The sequence below is a fragment of the Nannospalax galili genome, unplaced genomic scaffold (assembly GCF_000622305.1).
Source record: "Nannospalax galili isolate Female #2095 unplaced genomic scaffold, S.galili_v1.0 scaffold127, whole genome shotgun sequence".
Taxonomy (NCBI): Eukaryota; Metazoa; Chordata; class Mammalia; order Rodentia; family Spalacidae; genus Nannospalax; species Nannospalax galili.
In genome coordinates, this window is record NW_008360326.1 from 11,431,057 (window position 1) to 11,455,979 (window position 24,923).

At 40.6% G+C, this 24,923-nt stretch overlaps 1 protein-coding gene across 6 annotated transcripts in view; it reads right to left on the reverse strand.

Annotated features, from left to right (window-relative positions):
- Dock10 (dedicator of cytokinesis 10) overlaps window positions 1–24,923 on the reverse strand; it is a 302,587-nt gene that overhangs the window by 191,856 nt on the left and 85,808 nt on the right. The window contains exon 1 of one of the 6 annotated variants that reach the window (XM_008825830.1): window positions 5,151–5,389. The exons of 4 other annotated variants lie outside the window; for them this stretch is intronic. In XM_008825830.1, coding sequence (XP_008824052.1) covers window positions 5,151–5,234 — 84 coding nt within the window. In that variant the 5' untranslated portion in view covers window positions 5,235–5,389. Of the gene's footprint in view, window positions 1–5,150; window positions 5,390–24,923 lie in introns of those variants that run through there. One more of the 6 variants, XM_008825827.2, reaches the window with a different exon arrangement.

The following is a 24,923-nucleotide window of genomic DNA, read 5'->3' on the forward strand; positions in this document are numbered from 1 at the left end:
TGTGTGTGTGTGTGTGTGTGTGTGTGTATGTGTATGTAATGGACATGTGCTTGTGGGTATGTGTACATGTGTATGAGTGTGTGCATGTATGAATGCATGTGGAGCCCAGTGGCCAATGTGAGGTGTCTTCCTCAGTTGCTTTCCACCTCATTCTTTTTGCGTCAGGATCCCTCACTGACCCCAGAGTTCACCGGTTTGTTTAGGCTGGCTGGCCAATGAATGCCCTCACCCCAACTCAGGGCTTTGTGCCTGCACAGCAAGCATTTTATAGATTAAGCCATCTCCCCAGTCCCTGAGGTAATCTTTAAAAAGATTCCGTATCAGGAAAGAGATGGGATTGTGCCCTCCCTATGTACTGTGACACCCGTTCTCTAACAAATGACCCATCTTACACTTTGATAGATAGGTGGTTCTTTCCTGTCTTAACACTTCTCTTCCCCGTAGTAGTCAGCCTTGAGGAAAGTGAGGTCATGTGGGCTACATTGCAAGCGCCCCTCAAAGAAGAGTTTAAAAGCAGCTTTTCTGGTACCTGGGCTAACTGTTCCCTCTTGCTGCTGCCTAATCAGATTCCCCTGATCTGTGCTCACCTACACTCTGAGGCTGGATCAAGTTTCAAAGCATACTTCTCCATTTTTGTGGTCTGACTGAATTCGGAAGTCCCTGGTTACTCTTGCTTCTTGGTTTTCTTTCAAATTGTTCATTTGGAAATTCTATCCCTACAGCCAGCTTGTATCTCAGTCCTTTTGTCTCATTTCTTTTTCCATAAGCTACCACTCTGTCCAACGTTATAGTGCTTGCTTAACATGCGCAAGGCCCTGGGTTTGATCCCTAGCACCATAAAAATCCAACAAAATTGTGAGTGCTTCACTCCTGGGACCCCACACTGCTTCCCTTTTGGTAACTAGCTATTTACACAATGACCTATATAGGCAACCTCCTCCAAATGTCTGTATAGAAGAAACAGAAACAGCCGAGATGCATATTTGAAGAGAAGGGGAGACTATCCACATTAACATAGAAGAGTTATCCTGGATAAGTACTCTAGGGTAAAATCTAACACGAAGGATAATGGAACATGCGATTCACGATGATGACTATGGGAAGCAGTGGAAGCCATTCCAATTAGAATCTCTGCCTGTAGTTTTCATTTCTTACCAAAGTGCTAATACGTAATATCATTAAAGAGAGAACAAACTGTCATGAATATCCAAACTTTTCCAAATACTTGGAAATCCTGCAGCTTAATAATCCACAAACCAGTAACAACTTTAAAACAATGAACCACATTTATTTTGAAAAGTTCTGCATTTTTCTTCAACTGTGCAGATGACTGATATAGCAACTCAACTTAACCATGGATTTATTCTTTCCAAATTAGGACATAAAACTGACAAAGGAAATGACCTTTTATTAAGACTTTCTATGTACCAGAGATCATGTTAGCTAACCATGGCAAAAAATAAAAATAAGCATAGAAATGCAGTTGTTTTTTTTTTTTTTTAAACCATCAACCAGAGAACAACACATATATCTCGGAGATTCAAGGAAGTAACTCTGTGATGATCTCACAAGTGTTTCATTTCTCTTGGACATTTCTCATAATGCAGCTGTGTTCTCTAAACTGTGTGTTGCCAATAGAAAAGTGGAATAAAATATGTATAGGAATTTCTTAGTCAACGCATTTGACAATCAAGCTGATATGTTCACCTTCCAAAACAATGAAAAGTTTCCTTTAAAGGAGTGATGCAACAATAGCTTTATTTTGTGGAGGGTCTGGAGATCTAACTCAGGGCCTCACACGTTAGGCAAAAACCCTACCATTAAGCAATATCCCCAGTCTGCAAAACGACTGAAATTCTAATAGCATTTGAAGAACACAGAATACACAAAACTGTCAGTCTGGGTCAAGAAATATATAATTTGGATTGCATGATTCAGGAAGTCTTGGATATGAATACATATTCTAGATTTCTATGAAATCCAGTAATTTTTATATTCATCTGAAAATTAAGAGTGAATGTTGTAACAAAATTCACACAATCATTACAAAGAGAAAACAAGTAAACTATGATAATTACACCCAACAATTGTTATCTTCCTTTCACTACAATATATGGCAAAGCTCATAAAATTAAAAAACATATCTATTGTTTTATTGTCTAACATAGTTTTAGGCCTCATGTGCATCTGTTGGGAATTCTGCTTCTTGAATTGCTTCTTCTCTACCACCTCTTCTGGCAACTTTAAAGGCAACATAGGGATGTAGGTTTAGTTGTTAGAAGCTTAGATGAACGTGGAACGTTCCATCTGACTTTGGGTAGGCTTCTGCTAAACTGGTTTTGCACAGTGGAGGAAATGACATGCTCTTTCAGAGGCAAGCCTTGTCCACACTTAATGATCAGGGACCCTGGAGCCTAAAGAGATCAGTGCAATCCAGAAGAATGTCTCCTGAGTAACTGGCTATGACAAAGTTGCATGCACAATGTCAGGGCCCCAGTTATAGCCACTGAGAAGAAAATTGTACTGCAATCTGTACCCTTGTCATTGTCCTTGGAAATAATAATACTTAAAAAAAAAATAAAACACTAGCCAGGTGTGAAGGGACATGCTTTTACTCTTAGTACTTCTGTAGTACAGGCCAGGCTGGTCTACATAGTGAGTTCCAGGCCCGCCATGTCTACATAGTGAGACCCTGTCTAAAAAAACCTAAAATACCACAAAGACACAGGAAAACACTTAGACCCTTTTGCAGCACTCAAACCATGCTGAGAAAAGCTCATTATTAAATTTAATTTCCACAGTCATCTTAAGGACAATGTTACGGTAAAAAATTTAAGAGAAGAGGAAACAGAAGCTCAGAGTGATTTAAAGTAATCTGCACAGGCATATAGAAAGGGCAAGAATCAGGATGACCCCGAGACATCTGTTTCATTCAGTCCTCCAATGACTTGCTTTATTTTCTAGATTCTCTTTTCCAAAATGGAAGCCACAGCTTAGGATACCACTGAAAGATGGATGAAATAATTCTCTACTCAGCAGAAAAGAAAGCCTGTGGAAGTAGATATGCCTATCTTAGGCAGGCCCCAAGCAGGCGACTGTAGCAGGAAAGTCCCCAGTGCCTTCCACAGAAGACACCTAATCACTGTATGAATGATCTTAATTAAATTTGAATACATTGCAACTGAATGCTGTGGGAAAACACCAGGTCCTTATTGGCCGCTTTTCCCATAGTACTTAGGAACAATACGTTCAAATTCAGTTAAGAGAATTCATAGAGTGATTAGCTTTATTATGCTGTGAGACACGGGGGACTGTCCTGTTGCCAATACTGTATGTGTGGTGAATGTGAGATAGACACGTTCTTCTCCTGTGTGTTGTCTCTTTTAGTGGAAAGAAAAAGTAAATCTCAGGGTAATAACCCACAGTACTTCTAAATACTGAGGTAGATGCAGCAGGGAAATTATGCTTTCTGGACTAGTCTAAAGGTTAAAATAATTACAAGTAAAACGAGTTTTTGAAACAATTATAGTCTTTAACAGACTGAAGATAAACAGCTGAAGAGGCTTTTATGGAGCTGGTCAAGAGGACACAACTGAGCTCTCATTTCTGGTAAGTGAGGAGCAAATTTTGGATCAAAAACCCAGGGTACATGCCTGAGGTCAAGGCTGAGTGCTCATGGCAGACCTGCACTACTGAGAAAGAAACAGAATAGTACAATACCAACCTTACAGATCAGACTGCTAATAAATTCTGTTCCTTTTAAATTGCCACCAAACCATTTTGAGAATGAAGAGGGCTCCTACTGAGGGCAGCATACTTTGCCTGGTTTCTGTCTATCACGGACTGAGTGGCTATTCATTTATTTGTTTGTGTATATTCCCAAATGAAAATTCATGAAGTCAATATATGCATCTATAAACAGGCCCCTCTGTTTATAGATTATGGATGTTTGTATTAGTGAAGTTTTTTAGTCTTTGAAATGTACTTCTCAACCAGGCAATCAGGAATTCCTGCTCAGAGGATACTTGACAATGTTAGGAGTTGTCTCCAGCTCCAATAAAGATGTCCTTAATTAAGGCCAGAGATGTGGCTAAATAGCACACAGTGTACAGAAGAGCCCCAGAATGATGTTGAGGCTGAGGAGGCCTGCTCTGAAGAAGTCAGGCAGAGTTTGAAGCACTGTGTGAAAAGATCAGCTTCCAACGTGCCCTACCCAGTAATGCCGTAGCCGCCACTTGTCATGCAGTGGACCTTCCACGTGACACGAAGTGGTCTGGCAGTTGGCGAATACAGAGTGTCCTTACAGGTAGACATCTAGGATTCTTTAGTAAGGACCTTTCCCCCGAGCTCCTATTTCACTTGCAAGACTAAACAAGAACTATTTTTTTTTTTTTACAGCAAAATCAAATCAAAATTTTTTGACCTTTAAAATATATCTTTATAATCTTCCTTGGCTCTATTGATGAAATAACTTTCCATTTTCCTTCAAAGCTTGAATTATTCTTTCTAAGAATTTTTAAATAAATTATTAGTACAAGATAAAAACAGAGCATCAATATTTTTTAAATGTATCTTATAGAAATAATAATTACTTAGGGTCTTAATTTAGGTGATTCGGGGCCTCGCTTTGAGAATGTGAATAATGAAGCAGAGAGCGACAGCCCCTGCCTGTCATCACGGCACTCAGAAGACTGAAGCAGAGGATGCCTGGCTGGGAGTTCGAGGTCGGCCTGGACGACACTGTAGGTTCTTAGCCAGCCTAGATTATATACGAGACCTCATCTCAAAAAGAAGAAGAAAAAACTCCAACCAAAACATGAATCTGAAGGCAAACAAGCAAAACCAAGAAAGACTATTCCAGAAATAACAATTTCCACCATAGATATTACGATAACCCCAGATGAATTCCCATTATTCTACAATGTTCAGTTTAAATTCACTATCAGTACTTTTCACAGTTATGTGCAGTTTGAAAACAATGTGACTTCCAAAATAAAGATTAGTTAAAAGCAGGCATTTAAGAACCAAGCAGAAGAAGCTATTTTATCAAAGGGCTTTGCTCAGCAGTCTGTGTGAGAAAACCATTGTAGAGCTAATCGTTTTCAAAGAAAGGTGGACCATGGAAAGCAGACACCCGCTTGGATACCTACGGCACTAAGCCTGTGGATTCCTTCAGGATTCACTCTCCTCACGGTCCGTCTCTTCTTCCAAAATTCCTTTCCTTTGAAGCTCATCGTACGGCCGGGATTTGAGTCACAGAATATTTAAAAACTATCAATGTCGCTAGACTTTTTCTCTCTGAGGCTTCACCAAGCTGAACAAATCTCTCTGCTCTCCTAAAAAGGGAAATGCTCATGCTACATTTATATAACTCAACAGAAAGGAAAGGAAAACCAACAAGTTACCGCTTCCTGTGAGGAGTTAACGACCAGCTGTTTAGTTACTACTTCTGTGCACAGGTTTTCCTAAGCACCTGCTTTAATGCCTAACAGCTTCACAAAGTGATGCAGTATTACATAGACCACAGGATGGAACATCACCCATGGAACCCAACCAAGGTTTTATCAAAGAGGTAATTTGCTATAGGGCATTCATATCTAACACTAAAACAGCCATCTGAATGGTATAATCATGACTAGACCCTAAAGGCAGACTGTAATAATAGAGTTACAGACAGAATCTTATTTAAGGAAGCTGGGCCTACAAGTATAGACTAAATTAGTGATCTCCCAAGATGAGCACTTAAGTCGCAAGAGAAGATATCAGAATTGTATCTCTATTGGTCACCTAAAAAAGAAATATTGCTTTGTAGTTTTTCACATACATTGACATGTGTAGCATAAGTCTACATGTGAAATGATTACAAAAGAGCCTGGAAGTTACTGCCTTTGTCTTTAGGTCTTCTCTCACTTCCTCTGAGACTTTCTCAGAGTGGACTCTCCCTTATCCCACTGATGCTCTTTTCTGTTTATTTTTCTCAAGAACACTTCTGAGCCTATAATACTACTATGCAGTTTACTGTTTATTTTACTTCTGCTCTTTCTTCCTCCAGTAGACTCCAAGCTGCATAAGAGTAGAGACTTTTGTCTGTCTTGTTGACTGTGACGTGGATCATTAACTAGCAGCTTGAACCGTAAGCTTTACAAGTAGGTAAATGATATAGGGATGTGTTCAGCCTTGTCTACTAGGTGAGATGAAAAATCTTTGGAGGCCACAGGATTGGACCACCTCCTCTCCCCAGGAGTAATTAGATTGAGTGGGCACACAGACATACATCTGGATTGTATTCGTCTTTTTCTCCTCATACAGGGATTTGTGCGAAGCAGGTAATAAGACATTCTGCTTATCATTTGCCTAAGCATGCAGACTAAGAAGACTTCTTTTAAAAATGACTAGAAAACAACCAGGTGCTGTATAAATGACAACCACAGAGGTAAACTATGTGGTCATGATGTCACTGGCTAACTAAGCAACTGAGAATTTTGTACAGCATGGGCCCTTTAGTTGCATAGTCACTGGATATTTCTTTCCACTATATGTATTTGATTTGAAACAGCACTTACCCTCTATTTAACCCTTTGATATTTGTTCAAAGATCAGCTTGATGGTAGGGCATGACATCAGAGGAGTCTGTCCTTCCATGATCTGATTGTTCTGGTGTGAGATTTGTTTTTATTTTAATGGATGAAAAATAGTAGTTTACAGCTTTGTTTTCAATCATTGACTCATTTGAGAATCTAATAGCTATGGACGCACTCATTAGAAAAGTATGAAGTGTTCAACAACAAAGATTATGACTTTTGATATGTGTCTGTGGGCCTTCCTGACCACGGAACTCTAAACCTCTCACTTAAGGTTTTAGAGGACAGGCAGGACACCTTGTAACAAACACATAGAATCTTGAGAAGCTCGACTTCCTCTCTCTAATCTTTTAATGTATTCTCTCCTCAATTCCTCTTTAGGCGCCACAGTTCTTAATCCAGGAGTCATCCTATGCCTCAGCTTCTGCAATCTAGAAATGACTCATTTTGTTAGAGACAGCTCAGTGGCAGAACTCAAGCACTGCATACATTGAGGCCAGGTTTCTATATCCAGCCTGGGGCAAAAAATGATGGCTCATTTCCCCATTCTGTTGGCTGTTAAGCACAGGTTCCTTCAAAAAGGGGCATTGCCAAACATCATCTGGGGATGTCAGCTAGACAAACCTCATGGTGACTGCAAAGGAGGGGACAAATCCAATAGGTCAGCAGAGCATGCTCCATGGGATGGCACCTTTGGCGTTCTCTACTCAGAACCTACCTTCATTGTTTCTAAGTGAAATCGGCTTCATCAGCATTCTGAGAGTCATCTCTTCCCATTCTAATTCCTTTTCTGGGTGGTTCAGACACGTGTTGGACAATGATAATAAAAACTATGACAACGGGCAAAAATCAGAAGTAAAGATAACCTAGCCGAATCACAGCAAGTCACTGTCAAGTTCATTAAAAAAGAAATCTGATACAAATAAGTGACAGAATTGCATTGCTAGGCTGTGTAGGAAATGTATGGCATTCCCCCTAGTTTTAAGAAGCTATGCTGGACAGAGGAGCCCATGAGAGTGCAGGAAGCTGGGAGAGTTTTATAGAAATGTCAGTCTTAAGGTAGGTCTGAAGTAATAGGTGGGTGTAAAATAGATGAGTGCAAGGGAACAGTTCCTCTAGGCAAGGACTTCTGGCATGGAGAGGCATAAAGGGAGAATGGTCTGAATTGTGGGACTGATCTCCTTTAGCTAACTGCTCACCCTTCCTAGGTCTCATCTTCCTGGCATACTCACTACCTTGTAGAAAGTAAGGATAACTTAGGCAATGCATAACTATTAGTTATTACAGAGGCTAAGAGGCAGTCAAGGATTAAGGGAGAAAAATAGAAAATGATTGGAAATCAAAGCCAGAGATAGATCCTTTATGGCTCTGAGTGCCAAGATTATGAACGTTTCCACCATCGGAATGTGATGGAGACTACTCAGGGATTTCTAAATAAAAATTAAAATGATATTTTAGGAGATACTCAATTGGAAGCTACGGACAGGACAGGTTGCAGAGAATATAGTCCAAGTGTTTGTTTTAATCTAGATATCAACACAAAGTGCTGAAAGGCAGAAAACTACAGAGCAGAAATATCAACTTTAAGGAGAATAAAGAAGGATCTGGCAATTAAATGGAAACTAACAGCTGTTGCGCCAGCAGTAGCACTGGGTGTTGGTTAAGTACTTATTTAAATTCCAACCAATGAACCAACCTGTGAGGAAGATCTTATTATTATCACCCTAGTCTTACTAGAGAAAGTAGTAGACCTAGAGTCACAAAGTCAGTGAATAGATTGGCCGGGATTGAAATCAGGAAGTCCAGTTGGATGGCCTGAACTCTTAACTTCTAGGAAGTTCACTGATGCCTGTGGGTTCCTGAGTTTGGATATAAGGAGATGGATACTATACAAGGAAATAAGAAGAAAGGGCTTCTTTCTTTACCCTGAATATGCAACATGTAGAATCTTGTGTCAAGAAGACGGTGGCGGGGGCAGGGGTATCCCTGGAACTCAGGGAAGAGGCAGGGCTGGAGGTGTGAAAAGGAAAGTCAAAGGCAGTGTTCAATTTAGAGGTCCTAAAAGTAAACTGAATTCCCTAACAGAGAATTGAGAACATGGTCCCAGTGATCTGCATGTGGTAAGTAGAAGGCAATACATAAATTTTGTAGGCATATGCTTGTGAATATATAGCCACGTGCATGTATAAATGTTTCTATGATATCTGAGTAATAACAATTATTTCCAACAAATAAGTTTCCGTATCTAGTTTCACTTTTGTTGCTGTGATAAAATACCCTTACTGAAAGCAACATAGGAGAGGAAAGGATTTATTTTTCTTACAATTCCAGGTTATGGTTTATGGCTGAAGGGAAGTCAAGGCAGGAACTCAAGAAGCTGGTCATATCACATCTGCAGTCAAGAGCAGAGAGAATCCAATGCACCCGAGCTGTCTGCTTACTGCTAATGCTCAGCTAGCTTTCTTTACTCTTATACAGTTCAGGGTCCAGCCCATGATACGGTGCTGCCCACATTCAGGTTGGGTCTTCCCACATCAAATAACAATCCAAACAATACCCCACATTCAGGCTGTTTCTCCAGTGATTCTAAGTTGTGGAAAGTTGAAGTTGAAAACTGACCATCATATAACCTTAATTCTTATCTGCAAAGCCTTGCCATAATAGAGCTAAAAGATTAGTGTTTGTTTTTTCTAGCAGAATATCTTATGGATATAGTCTACCTTACCCATGGTCTGGTCTTTGTGTGTTTACTTTTTCATAGAATTTTTAACTTAAGAATGTACTGAGAAGGTGTAAGGGAGGAAAACACTTGGCCTTTGAATGTGGTTTCCAGTGAGCAATTAGGTGGGATTCAGGTTTCTGTTGAGTTGAGAAATGAGTGGGAGTAAACAGAAATTAAGTTTGTAGATCATTTACTGGAAAAAAGCACAATGAAATAAAGTGAGAAAAGAAGGCCCAGCAGAACCAGACAAAGTGGGAAGAGAGGAGACAACAATGGAAATACAATAAAATATATAGTCAGATAACAAAGGCAACCAGCTAAAGGAAATAAGCTTTGAGAAGATCCTCTTTAAAATGTTCAATTATGTTGCTTCAAAATGTTCGATTATAATTACATTCAATTACTCAGGCTATCCAATTTGTAAGTGACATCATTATTGAACCATACAGGGTTGGAAATCCTAATTTGAACAAGTGTTAGAGCACCTCCAACTCATTTCTACCTATGTTATCCATCCGTCTTTATTCCTTATCTGTGTTAGTATTTGAGCTTTTCCGAACTTGCTGTGATGACTTCCTGAAGGTTAGAGAATTTCTCAAGAGCTTATCGCATTTTTTCCTTCCATTTTCAATCAATTTCCTGTTTGCCAGTTCACTGCATGGCCTTTCTCTCAGGGAAAATCGAGGTAGGTCCACAGAGAACCTGCACTCTGCTCATCACTGTGCAGCATGGTTAAAGGAAACCAAGCAGCAACAACTACATCCTCCTCTTCTTCTGTGGTTTTGCCAGAGCCTGGCCCCAGACAGAAGGGTACTGCTCAGTAGCTCACTACTGCTTGTGAGAAAGGTCGACTCAATGGCACAGTTCTGAGTTACCAATGATGGAAGAAATTTCTTTGGGAGAGTTTAAATGAACATAACCAAACCTCACACTTCTAAACACAGGGCTTTCAGTGGGCAATGTCTGCAGAATACCATGGTTTTTCCTGTCATTGAACCTCTAATCCAAGTAGCATTGATTTTAGTATAAGATACTGGTGCCTTCATGGGAAATAAAGAATACCATGTAGTATGGATCACGATGAAGGAGAATGTAACAAACCAACAAAAGACATTACCTGCAGCTTATGTGTGTATATATGGCATGTAAATGCATGTAAACGCATGTTGAGAGGTAGTATGTGAACTTAGTGTATGTATGTATCAGTTGTGTGCGATTTTGGGGGGTAATATATGCATTAAATTATCTTTATTTCAATAATTTAAGATTTCATTTAAATTATTTACTGCAAATTTGTAACAGGGTGTAAGGATATTTGTTCATATTATCAAAATTCAACAGAAATCCACAGGTGAAAATTCTTAGTGTGGATTGGATGGGAAGAAGTGAGGGAGGTAAGGAATCATTCCCGGTTGAGTTTAGTAGCCCTGTCTTAGAATCCAGGAACAATCAGAGAAGGAGTCGACTTTTTCAGTCATAGACTTCCTCCCTGCTCACAGACTCCCACTTCTAGAGACAGCGTTGCTGCTTTATATATTTTACAGTTAAGTCTCAAAATGTAAAGAATGGTGATTTGGGGGTTTATTCTTCTCTTGGTTTCCTATTTCAGAGTTTATCATTCACCTTCAAGTTTTTGGTGCTTTGTTATAGAGTAAGTGCTGACATTTTATGTAAATCCACTGTCTTTAAGACGTCAGGTGGATTTAAATGCGTCCAGCATTAATCTGATCTGCTACTGAAAGTAAGAGCTCTATTACAGATGACCATAATGTTACAGAAACCAAACTCTGTTCATATTCCCTTGCCTCCATCCTCAGAAGCCTAGGCATAAGAACAAAGAGATGATTACAACCCCTAAAACACCATGGCTGACCTGAGACTCTGGTTTAAAAAATATTATTCTATGTATATGAATGTATTGTTTGCACGTGTGCAAATGAAGTGTCTATGGAGGCCAGAAAAGCTGTATCAGATCCCTTGGAACTGGAGTTACAGATGGTTGTCAGACACCATGTGGGAGCTGGGAACTGAACCTAGGTCCCACGCAGGAGCAGCCAGTGTTTTTACCATTGCACTAAGCCATCTCTCCAGCCCACATCTCTGGCTTATATTACTATGTATAGCTGGATTGCTAGCATTCTGTTAAAGAGGGGTGCAGCTAACTTTTCACTTAGAGCATAATATTCTTTTCCCATTGAAATTTATCGAAAGGCAACACAATTTTCAGCATAGTATTAGTCCTTTATGTTTTGAAGAAGACTGAAAGGAATTCCTGGATAGAGCAGATGACTTCTTCCTTAGATGGTCAGATGAAGACATACAAAAACAGCCTATTACATGGGGCTGAGGAACTCTGTACCAAAGTTTTGACCTTTTACTGCATAGAGACTACAACCCAGTAGGACTTTCCATAGAAAATCTGCTTGTTAGTTTAGCACCTACTCAGGACGTACACTGCTGGCAAAGTTTGCTACAGACAGGAGCCCTTTCCCTTGAAATAAGAAAAGCACTTAAAATTGCCATCCAATTGTCATACCTACTGAAAATTGCCTTGCTTCTAATATGAAGGCCACACACTTTTTAATAATTTCTCTGAAAATCACACTGTGCACAATGAAGAGACCAAATTCCAGTGGACTATTTGGTTATAGATTATCACAATTATGTATATTTTATTCTCTGATGATCTTTGTTACTATGAAAGGCTATGTTTTAAGAAATCAGGGCAGAGACTAGTGACATTGCCCAGTCAGTAAAGTGCTTGCCATGTAAGTATGAGGACCTGAATTCAGATCCCCAGCACTCATGTAAAAAATTAGGTCCAGTAGTATGTGTCTACAATCCCAGTACCAGGAGATGAAGGAGGATCCCTGGAACTTACTAGCTTACTGGCCAGACAGTCTAGCCCAATCAGTGAGTTTTGGGTTCAGTGAGAGACCCTGTCTTAAAAAGTAAGGTGGAGAGCCATTGAGGAAATCACCCAAGGTTGAACTCTGGCTTCCACATGTACATACACATGTATGATGTACAACCCCCACATGTATACCCACCTACACAACTAAAAAGAGAAGCCAAGGGCAACAAAACATTATTATCTATACTTTTTAAAAAGACAAGGTCTCACTTTGTAGCCCTGGTTGACATGAAACTCACTATGTAACCCAGACTAGCCTTGGACTCATGACCTTCCTGCCTCCACTCCTCCCTGCCTGTGTATAAGAATTACAGGCATTGACCACCTCGCTTGCCTTACATACACAAATGAATAATGCCAAACTCTGAGCATGAATGCAACTAGCTATGCAGATCAACGATCTCTTGCCAGTGAATCACACTCAGCATAAATACAAATGTCTGTGATCTAGTCCACCCCCAACTCACTTCTTTAATGTTATCATAATGCATTTGGCGGCCTCTGTCAGGAGGCAGGAGAGCTAAAATAGTACTTTGATTTTGGCATCAATGTCCTGGATTGTGGAATTGGTAATAATCATGCCTTGGTTTGCAATCAAGAAATTTTTGGGTTTGTAGAGCATTAATGGGTGGAGTGTCTTAGCTGTGCGTACTGTAGTGAAATCTTGACCTTTTAATGGGTAGTAGCTTAAGATTTCCAATTAAAGGATGAATCCCCTTGCTTTCTGTTCTGGTCTTTACCAGGTAAATAAGAATCAAAGTGGTAGGAAACATTGAGTCCATTTAATCTGGTTTATGAGGATGGGCCAAATAGAAAGCAGTTTGAATTCTGATGAAAGTCCTGGTGGCCAAGTGTCACTAGTCAGTGACAAACACAGGAGTAAGACAGGCCTTTCCACAGCTCATGTGGGAGATGGTGCTATGCATCAGTATATTAACATATAAGGAGGTGGAAATTCAGTCACAAATAGTACATGCTACAGAATTTGAAAACAGAAGAGAACTGTCTTAGTCAAAGTCCAAAATGGTTTCATCCAGGTACTGTAACCTGAGTTGTGGCCTAGACAATAAAGTTTAAAGTAATTACCTTAAAGTTATTATGGTAAGAATAGACAAAAGAACAAAAGTTCTCCAGTATGTATAAATATCACACAGAAAGTCGTTAAAAACATGCATTTTGGGGGTAGTCTTTTGTGGGGTCAGTCATCTGGAGTTTTAGTGAACATCTAGGTGATACTCATTAAAGATGCTGCACAGACCACACCTTGAGAAACAATGGCCAGGAAGTTTGTTCACTTAATAGTTTTATTTTAGGTTGAGAATTATCTAGTAGTCCTCAGGAGGAACTGGAAACCATCTTCAGTATTAATTATGGATCTATGCCAGACTGAAGTCATGCTATACAATCAAATGTTCTCACTTCCTAATGCATTCTGGACAGGTGGAATTAACTAACCAGTTGGATCATGCAGTACATTTAGGAGGCCAAGAAGAAATGTCCTGAGAAAAGTCAGTCAAATCCAGGCTTAAGGTATACTCCCATTTTCCCCTTGCCCTGCCCTTTGATTTTACATCATCTCCTCTGTGTGGGCCTTAATAATTGGGCCCATGCTTTCTGTCTCTCAGTTTTGTCTGAACTCCATTTTCTAAAAGAGAATTATTGACATTTTGGATCAGGTCATTCCTTGTCACAGGGTATCCTGTGCACTTTAAGATGTTTAATGACATATCTCCCTATGGGCCCATGCTGTCTCTCAGTTTTGTCTGAACTCCATTTTCTAAAAGAGAATTATCGACATTTTGGATCAGGTCATTTCTTGTCACAGGGTATCCTGTGCACTTTAAGATGTTTAATGACATATCTCCCTGGTCTCTGCCCACTAGATGCCACTAAACCTCTCCTACCTGCCAACATGCCATTCTTTTCCAACTGTCATGATCAACCGTCTGTCTTTAGACATTGAAAACTCTCTCTAAGAAGGGAGGCAGCCCAAGTCTCCCACAGGCGGAGGCCCAAGTGCAGTGTTTTTCTGATGATGGCTTTCAGATCAGTGATCTAGAGGCTGGTGGATATATCTCTTTAGAGTGAGGTTGGCACCTCTTAAAATGCTGAACTGCTGAACTGACTTACTTGTTGCAACTAAAGCCTACTGGCCTTATAGCTACTACCCACTCTAAGTTCTCCACATACCTCAAAATCCCACTCTCTAAATGAGTCTCTGAGCCTGTGTCTCTATTTTGTGGTTGTTTTAGTATGCCATTATAACCTTCAATAACTGAGACGAAACCTTATAAGAGGCAAGATGGACACCCAGGTGAGCTGGAGATGAGGATTCACATGTGAAGGTGCACGCTGTAAAATCACAGCGCTGCAGTCAGACTCACCTACTTGCTGGAGAACTCTGGACAAATTGCCCTCTAAAAAGTAACGGGCATGATACCTACCTCATTGAATGCTGTGAGACTTAATAAGTGACCGTGTGTAAAGCACTTAGCACAGTGCTGGGAATATAACAAAATGCCCAATATATGTCAACTGTAAGTGTGATAATGAAAAAAATTCTTTTGAGGAGGTGGTCTGAGCTACGGCATGTGTTTGGGAGGAGGTATGGAAGGTCCTAGATGTTTGAGATCTGAGCATTAGCAGGAGGGGGAGGAAGGGGTAGGAAAAGGGCAACAATTGCTTTGGACATAGCAGTGAAAGTAACAGGACATGAAGGGAGTGGTAGGAGAGCCTCTGGGTATCAGGTGAATAATGCCACCCAGTAGCCCTCCACCCTGCACACCCGAGCTGTCCACAGCTGACCCTTTGTGCTCCTTGTCTCTTGCTACTGTGGTAATTTCATCTTAAAATCCCCACTGTGCACAAGTACAAAAGGTTCCAATTTTCCTGTTTCTGTCATCTTGCTGCATCCCACACAAAAGACCCGAATACCAAGGAAGTTAAGAAAACCATGTTTTAACCAATATCATATGCTGTTTTATCTTTTCGTGGTTATTTTTCTGCCTAAACAGGCCTGTGAATCCCCAAAGCAATAAACAGCATGGTCTTTATGTCTCAACTGTGCTGGTTGTCTACTGCCATGTGACAAGGACCAACATTATAATTACCAATTTGATGTTGTGAACAGGAAAAAAAAAATTGGGGCAAAGCACTTTCTTTTTCTCTGCCTTCTCCTAAAGCCCTTTCTATAACTTTCCAAGGACATAAAAAGGTATTAAAGTACACTGACAAAGGGACATTTAATCTGACTCACTCTCTTTTGCAAGGATGCCACAGATTGGGAAGGAGATATGCTACTTAGCACCAAAGGGTCTTCAGCAGTACTTGGAATGGGCACCCGTCTGCTTTGATTGGCATAAGGGGCCTATTTCTAGAAACCAACTTTCAATTTGTGTTCGTTCTGTGTTTAAGAAGCCATAGCTAGTGAGTGGAGACCGTCATTGATAAATCATTTCTCTTTTTCTCCTTTAGACAGAATACACCAGTGAACTGCAGTGGAAGGGCATGTAGGGGCTCACTCTGTTCACTTCTGGGCTGAGTAACCTTGTGCAAATCAGGGGTCTCCCTGGATCTCTTTATCCTAAAGCTGTTTTACATTAATCGTTCTTAATATTCTCTATTTTTGTGCTCTTAAGGAAGATAACTTGTATCATCTGCTTTAGGTAAATCAGTGACTGAACAAAGAAAACAAGCTTTTGTTCTTTTTCTTGCTTTTAGTCTCCAGTGCTTGTTGGAAAAGAAGGATGATGTCCACTCAGAGACCCTCTCTCCACTGTCAGTCCAGATGGAGTGTTCCCAAAGATGCTACTTTAGTCCCCATTTTCGCTTAGAATTCATTTCAGAAATAAGCAGCTGTGTCTTCTGCCTACATGATCCTGAGCTCAACAAGGTGTGTAAACATAGCGTCGCAAAGAGTTTTGACACTATTCTCACCCCAGTTAATTTCCTCATGTTATCTTGATGAAATTTGAATATTCAAGTTTTTTAAAAAATCCTTATATTTGTCTTGAATGTAGCCACAGAACAAAAACTCTTGCTTCAAAAAGTGCTTGACGTTTAGTGTTAACCCGACTTTGTTCTGTATACCAAATTCTCAAACCACAACCAAAGCTTGCTCCAGACTTGATTTGAAAACCTGAACTTCAAATCTATAGAACAGGGCAGAATTAAAGTAGCTGGGAGACTCACTTCTCTTTCTCCTGTTATGGCCATTGTGCATTGATTTTCCCTCAGGTAACATCTCGTCTATCCTTCACCTTCCAGGGCCTGGGGGTCGACGTTTCCTCACCCCACGGGACTGCCATTTCTCTAAACTTATGCCTTGAGAGAAATGACATGAAGACCAAAAGCTCAGCCGTGATTTACGCCAAGGACACTGTTCCTAGATCTGCACACAGTTGTCATCCTGGGGTCCTGCTCCTTCCCAAGCTTCCCAGAGCCTGTCCATGAACTGCAACTTCAATGATGGGCCACGCAGACTCCCTCATACTTACAATTCTCAACTTAGATAAGGTTACTTTCTTTTCACAGTCATTATTAATTGTTTATATCCATGTGTTTATTCCAAAAATGAGCACAGATATTGCACTAAGTTTTTAGGATAACAAGAGAGATAAAATAATTCCTTTACCTTTACAGAATTTAAAAGAGATGGTTTGATAAGTGCTATGATAGAAAGTTTGCATGACAAAGCTCCAAGAATAAACCACATAAAAGCACAATTATCTTTTCTTTTAAATATTCTAAATACTAAAAAATCAGTGAAAGACAATGGAACACTCACAGCATTATCATCCAAATACCTTCTATGTGGCTTTATCACCACGTGGCTGGCACCTCCGCCTAGGTGGTAATGCTGGGGACCGGATACTCATTTTCAAATTCCTCAAGTGTTTTTATATATAACCATCATTAAATTCTAATGACTGAATGTCTTTTAACTATCCCTCCATTGTGGCCATTTTTCTTTGGGAAGTCAGGTTTCAGTATGTCATTCCCAAATCAGAAGCTGCAAACAACATCTCCTCTTGTCAGTGTTTCTGTCCCCTGACCTTGTTCTAGAGTTTCCTAATGTGTTAGGATTACAGACAAGAGATGCACAATGTCAGCTAAATTTGAGAAACATTAGACCAAACAGAACAAACTGGCCTCCTTGCTGCAGAACGCCTCAGAGTTATCCATTTCCAACATGCAAACACAATTCCTGGGGGACGTGCACTCTAAAATACATTCCCACATATATTTTTACATGACAGCATTCTCTCTCAGAACACTTTTGATATACTTAATATGTTGCGCAGATTGTCCATGAACTCAACAACAGTCCTCCTCCTTCAACCTCTCAAGGGCTAGTACTTCAGCACCATCACGATCAGCTTCCAGACACTGATTCTTTGTCATGCAGTCTAGGAAATGGGGTTTGTAATTGATATGCACAGCAAGGCCTAGTGAGACAGAATTAAAAATACCTTTATTAAAGAAGTGGACATCAGCATCTTCTTCAGGATGGGAAGGAACTGTAATAGTTCCATAAAGACATAGGAAAGGTATCAGGTTGTGATGGTACAAGAGGGCTTAGCATCATGGTGGCTGGGTGACAGATTTCAAGGCAAGATCTCTGCATGTTTCCCGGTTTTGTCCTGTTCCTTTCTGAGTACCAGCCAAGTCACACATCCCTCCCCGCATTCACAGTAATTATGACCAAAATATTTGTGAACACCAGCTGGGGAAACCCAGGATTTAAATAACTACTGAAAGTGATTCATTTGAACTAGGCAAAAAGGGGGTATCTGTTTAGGTAAGTGCCTTTGGGTTTGCTGGGTCTCTGTGAAACCTCAGCTTCATAGGATGTTTTACAGTCAAGAAAGTATGATATGACTTATTATTTACTTACATCTGTGGAAATCTTCTAAGTTATAGACCCAGAGCATTTGTTTCTGGAAGTTAAAATATAATCCTTTGTCCTATATTTACACAACATCAAGATCATTTTCCAAGGACATCAGTGAAAGGAACTAATGCCTTGAGAACAGTAACTAGTTCCTTACCTTGGAACACTCAAGGAGAGTGAAATTTCGATAAAATTTTATGTAAAAAGGACAATCAGGCAGTTTAGGACTCAGCTCTGTCCCATAGCTGTATTTTTCTCCCCAAGTTATTTTTTTCTAATATGAATTTGATGTCAGCAGTTAAAAATTAGGAGATTGTTTTAAAACACAAGAGCTCTGCTTGCTAGGGAGTGGTCATTAACCCCGTGACTGGGCATGGCTTGTCTAGTTGGCTCTGCGGCTCATTTCTATTATCTCTTTGTCTAACTCGTTTCACTTATTCCATTCACAACTTGTAGGTATTTGAGTGTGCAACTTTTACAGTTACACTTAATATCAAGTTTTTTTTGGTAAAACTTGTGGCTGAGAATCTAGTCTAAACCTTGCCTAATCCTTTTACATCAAACATTAGACCTGGCGATTTCTATTTGTTGATATATTTTCACGTAATTCAGATCTATACTAAGTCAATATGTTTTCTAATTAGAATCTTCTGAATCAGAAGAACATGTCAATAGTTTAAATGTAATAAAATTGTGCTTCAGTTCTCATTCATGTAATGAGAATGTTCCATCCTCGAACAAATGAGACAGAATGTTTCTTGGAGCATTCATTAAGTCACAGGTCATGATGCTACACTGTTTTTTTTTTTTTTTTTTTTCATTTTTAAAGAAGGCAACCATTTTGACACAGCAAGCTTACCTAAGAAATCAACATAACAATTAGCATATTCAACATCCCTTCAAGTGGATGATAGAGTGTGGTGCCAAATCAGATTTCTGAGATGTGATAAGACAGTTGTTTTAGCGTTGTTAGCGTTTTCCAAGTAATAATTTTATATTAAGGAGGCAAATAAGAGTTTTGAATGAATGGTTATTTATACTATGAAATCATTCCTCTTTAAATTTAAAACGGTTCTCATATGTTTAGAAATGGCATACATCAGGATAAGGAATTTAGGACTTGAGCTGATCATTCTTCTACATCCAGTAAAATAAGATGACATCATAAGCTTGAAGACTCTGAGGTGTAAGTGTGCTGTGAGAATGTAGCTATGAAACACTTAATTTTCTTATTTATGTTTCATACTTATCCCTGGAGAACTTAGAAAATATTATTTTCTTTAAGAATCATTGTCTTGCAAACAAGATGCAAATCATAACGATGAACCATGAAGTCTTTTGAGTGAGTTAATGACTATATGGACCCACTTCTGTAGGTGCTTGGGCCACATTTCTCTTGCCCTTTGAAACATGGTCAAGAGAGGTCTCTGTTATATCTCACAGCATCAAGTAACTAAACAGTTACATTGACATTTCCCCTACCAATGTCAGAGGAGATTGCTTAGTAATGAATTTATCTTAGACAGCTTCTAACCAAGCCATCAATGCTCTTTTCTATGATAGTCCATCATGACCATGTCATGGTTTGCATTCTGGGAAAACTGAGGTCAGGCACCCCTCAAAGTCATTATCCGCCTACAGTTAAGCATTTCTGATCGCCTTATTACCACTAAGTTGCACAGCTTTAAGTTGTTCTAGGTATAGAAACCAAATATGATTCTATGAGAAATGATTACAGTTTAGCTTTACTGCTCTAATAATCAGCTGCAGGGAATACCTTTGCAAAAAAAATCACAAAATATGTAGTCATGAATACACGGAAACGTTAATGAGATTCAGAACTGCCTCCTAGTTTTCTTAAATTAAGAAGAGCAAGTAATTGAAACATTTGAGTTAATGTGACTATAAAGAAGACATTTTTATTTTAATAACAATCCGGAAGTAGGATCAACAATAAGCACAGTGGGACGGGGAAAAGTCAAATTTATAATGAATTTTTGAAATTCTCCAAAGTAGACTCAGATACATTTGCTCAAATTATGTTTACAAAACATTCACAATGAGTAATTATCAACTGTCTAGGCTTGGAGTTGATCACTGTGCAGTAAACTTTAATAAGATTGGATTTACATACAGGGAACAGAGGTCACTCATATGTGATTTAAGTTGGGAAGGAAGCATCTGGCTCTGGAATGTATCTGTATCTCCTTCTGAATACTATTGGGTGGAAATACCTGGGAACCAAGGCCTATTATGTGAACAACTGATGGAACATTACATAATACTCACTTGCATTGATAGGCAATATAAAATATGACAGAAAAGGCTCAAGGAGGAGAGGAAAAATTTGACATGTATGTGTGTGATCCAACTAGATGAGTCTCAGGGACTTAAAGACTATATGGTCAAGCTCAACTTGTTTTTATAACTTGGTCTGATATTAATTATTTTTACAGAAAATCCATTTCCAACATATTACATTTTCAATAAATTTTATGTTTGAAAGCAGGACTAGAATGCACAGTGCAGAGGTTCAGGCAAGAGCCACATCTTGGGTGAGGTTATTTGGTGGTTTAGACAATTTACCTGTGTTTTGATAAATGTAATAAAAATGTCGTAGAATTTAATATCAGTGAAAAAATATTTTAAATGATAAGCTGCTATGCCAGTAAAAGATATTTGATTATCAAAATTTAAGTGGTTCATTTCATAATACAAGTAACTCTTTAATGTGGTTTAATCTTAAAAAAAACACCAAACTTCTTTGAAGCTAATTCTACCTCTCTCACCAGTAACTTTTAACTCAGGGCTTAGCTAAACAGAGGAACCATAGGGATAGGAATAAAATCATTTCTTCCATAAGCTGAAGTGACTGCCTTTAAATATTTTTAAGAAAAAGTCTGTTGACGGTCATGAATATTGTTACTTTTTTTCATTGCTGTCACCAATATCTGACAGCAGACAACAGAGGAAGGACTTTTTGGGCTTCTGATTTGAGGGCATAGTCATCATGGCAGGGCATCAGGAGTGGCTCGTTGCCACGGTGGAAGGAGCACAAGGTCGCGTGCTCACATCTGGGTGGGTCAGGAAGCAGAGGCCTGAAGAGAAACAGGGCTGGGCTAAAGCCCTCGAGGCCTGCCCTGCTAAAGACTTACTCCCTCCTGTCTTTATGTGGCTCCATCTCCGAAAGCATCCACAGACCAGTGGGGACCAGTGTTTAAGCACATTAGCCTATGGGGACCATTTCACACTCAAATCACAAGAAAGTACATTAACTAATAAAGCTTAAAATCTTCCCTTTTGATAGTATAACTTTCAAAATAAAAACTTTGGACTCGAGAGATGGTTCAGCCGTTAAGAGCACTGGCTGCTCTTGTGGAGGACCGGGGTTCGATTCCCAGCACCCACATAGCAACTAACAACCGTCTATAACTCCAGTTCCAGGGGATCCAATGCCTTCCTCTGACCTCCACAGGCATTGCATGACATGGGTGCACTTACATACATGCAGGCTATACACTCATACACAAAATAAAATTAATAAAAATTTAAGTAAAAAACAAAATAAAATGTCGACACAAGAAAGAGTAACTAAGAATGCCTAGGAGTAGAGGTATAGAGCAGACCATGCCTAGTACACTGTCTTTCCATTTTTAGTGCAGATGTCCACCACAAAAATGCTTTTCCTTGATGGTTTATATTAGTGTCACAGTACCAGATGAAGGAGATGTTTTGCTATAATGCTAACAGCTATTGCTAATCAATGTTTTAAATACTAAATCTTAGTAAATGATTAGCATTAGTTTTAGAAAAAATAATTATTTTCTGCATCTGATGTGGGGACCTAAAAGCCCCACCTTGCATAGGGTCCGAAAGGAAGTTACTGAGGGCACAGCCTGGCTTGCTTTGAAAGTCTGAAGAATACTTCTGCACTGCTGAGGAGTGCATGATCACCACGTGACCATCCTTAAGATACACCCTCAGTGGGGAGGGGGGAGTTCCAGGTGCCTTTATAGGCTTTGTAACACCTGCAATAAATGAGTCTCTGCCTGACTAAGACTCCCCTTTGCGTCTAAGTGTCCCGGGGTAATGGGGGCAGCGTGGGCTGGAGAATGGTGTGCTTACTCATCCCCAATCCTCACCTCGCCAGGGGTCACTGGCTCAAACCCCCGGCATCTGGTGCTCAACGTGGCACTCGAAGGAAGGTGAAAAGAAGAAAAGAAAGAAGTAAGAAGAAGAAAAAACTGATTGGGGCCAATCGAAGAGGTTCGGGGTAAGCAAGACCCTAAAAATGGGGAACGCAATTTTTAAGTTTGAAGACCCAGAGCTTAAAGCGCTGAGAGATATGCTTAAAAGCAGGGGATTGGATTTGTCAGATCCTCTAGCTCAAAAGGTTTGGGCAGAGGTGATTCATTTGGCTCCCTGGCTACTTGGGGCTAATGTTTTTACTGGGGATACATGGGAACATGTGGAATGTCTAGCTTGACAAAGGGAGGTTCAATTGGGGGTTGATCCGCCGCTGGAGTTCTACCCTATTATTTCGGCCTTAAGGGCATGCTTTCGGCCCAAGAGCCCTAAGCCCTCGGCACCACCTCCTGACGAGCCTTCAGAAACCACAGCATGGGAATCATGGGAAGGGTTTGAGGAAGAAGGCAGAAATGCAACAGAAGTGAATCCAAAAGCAGCCAAAGTACCAAGCAGCACCTCGGGCGTGCCCTGGCCAGCTTCAAGGCTTCCTGAAACTCATGAAAACCGTCCCCATTTCCACAATTCTGGCCCTGCTCAGGAGGCTTCTGTGAGGCCACGGGTGGAAACATACCCTATTAATGTAAACCCAGGAGGCATGCGCCCTGACCCCTGGTATCCCTTGGAGTTGAAGGATTTAAAGGAATTAAAAAAGGTGGTGGCTGAGGATGGCCCAGGATCACCCTGGGTAGATACTCTCCTCCAAGGCTTGGCTCATCAGCAGTGTACTACAAAGGATTGGCTGGACCTCGCCAAAACAGTCCTTCCTAGCCCTGTATATATTAAATGGTGTGCCCTCTTTAAAGAGGAATGCAGGATACAGGCTGAGAGGAATGCAAGTGCCAACCCACCGGTCCTTGGTGAACCCCTCTTTGAGTTTATAGACAGAGTGGAGAAGAGCTTAAAATGAAAATTACCCCCAGGACCATTGAGGGAGGAATTCACTAAACTCCTGGTATGGGATGGAATGGATGCTGATCACAAGATAGCCTGTGCTGGCCTTAAGGACAGGTCCATGGAACAATGGATAATTGCCTCCAAGGAGGTGGGAACCCAGAGGGGGCAAACCAAAGCCATGGCTGCTGTCTTACAGATGCAGAGGCTCTGATACATGCCTTAAACCAGGCATTTAATTCACTTAATTTGGGTCAGCAGGTAACAATGGGGCCTAGAGGGATAGAAGGCCCATGTTTTGGCTGTGGCCAGACTGGCCATATTAAAAGAAATTGCTCTCAGCGATAGAACTGGCCTAAGCCTGGAGGTGGGGTATCAAAAAGACCCCATCTATGCCCTGTCCCTGATGTCACAAAGGGCTCCATTGGCAAAAGGGATGTAAATCCAGATTTGATATTGAAGGAAAGCCTTTAAACTAAGTGGGGGGCAGCCTCCAGCCCCGTTGACAAAAGGAGGACTTCCCCATGATTGGCTACATTTACAATGCCATCGGGGAGGGATCGGGAGAGGAGAAAAACCTATGGTGAATTGGACAGTCCCTATTATCCCTGGTGTAAGGCCCAAGATGGATCTTGAAATAGATGGCAGGAGATCTTGCTGCCTAATGGACACGGGGGCTGATAGGACCATTCTTAGAAAGGAGGACGTCCCATCACGCTGGCACCTAGTTTCTGTGCCCTGATTCCTAGGTGTTGGAGGGTACACCCCATCAGAGGAGATTCGAGAATGGCTCACCTGGCAGGATGCAAATGGAGCTAAAGGGGAGGTGCGACCCTTGGTGGCGGCAGAGTTATCTGCCAACCTCATAGGACAAGATATTTTGGGGGATGCACAGGCCTGCATAACCACTGATAACAAGGCCTTTTATGATGACCTTTTGGACCTTGAAGAGTCTGATAGGCTACCCGAATCAGCAGCTCAGGGGTCGTCTCGCTATATCAATTATAGGGTGGAGCCAAAGAAAGAGCATCAGGTTCACCTCCAATTCTAAGGGCCACTGCCCCTCAGGTTCCAGCTATCCAGTGGTCCCCTGCGGCGCCAGTATGGGTGGAGCAGTGGCCATTCCCTGAGGCAAAGCTACAGGCCTTGAAAGAAATTGTGCAGGAACAATTACTTTTGGGCCACATCAGGCCTTGTACAAGTCCATGGAACACACCTGTCTTTGTTATTAAGAAAGCCTCTGGCAAGTGGAGAATGTTGCAAGACTTGTGTAAAGTCAATGCTAGAATGACCCTAGTGGGTACACCCTTAAGGGGACTGCCTTGGATCCCTGCTGTTTCCTCAGATTTATTTCTTACAGTTATAGACATTAAACATTGTTTTTTCTCTATCCCTCTACAACCCCAGGATTGTGAAAAGTTTGTTTTCTCTGTACCTTCCACCAACTTTAAAATGCCTGATGAGAGGTATGAATGGACTGTTTTACCCCAAGGTATGGCCAATAGCCCAGAATTCTGCCCAAGCTATGTGAAGACAACCCTTTTGGGGCCTGCTAACTTGCTGCCACATGCCACTGTGTACATTTATATGGATGATATAATCTTGGGAGCTCCAAGGCCCCAACAATTAGAAGAGTTATATAAGGTTACTCAGAAATGTCTACAGACAAGTGGA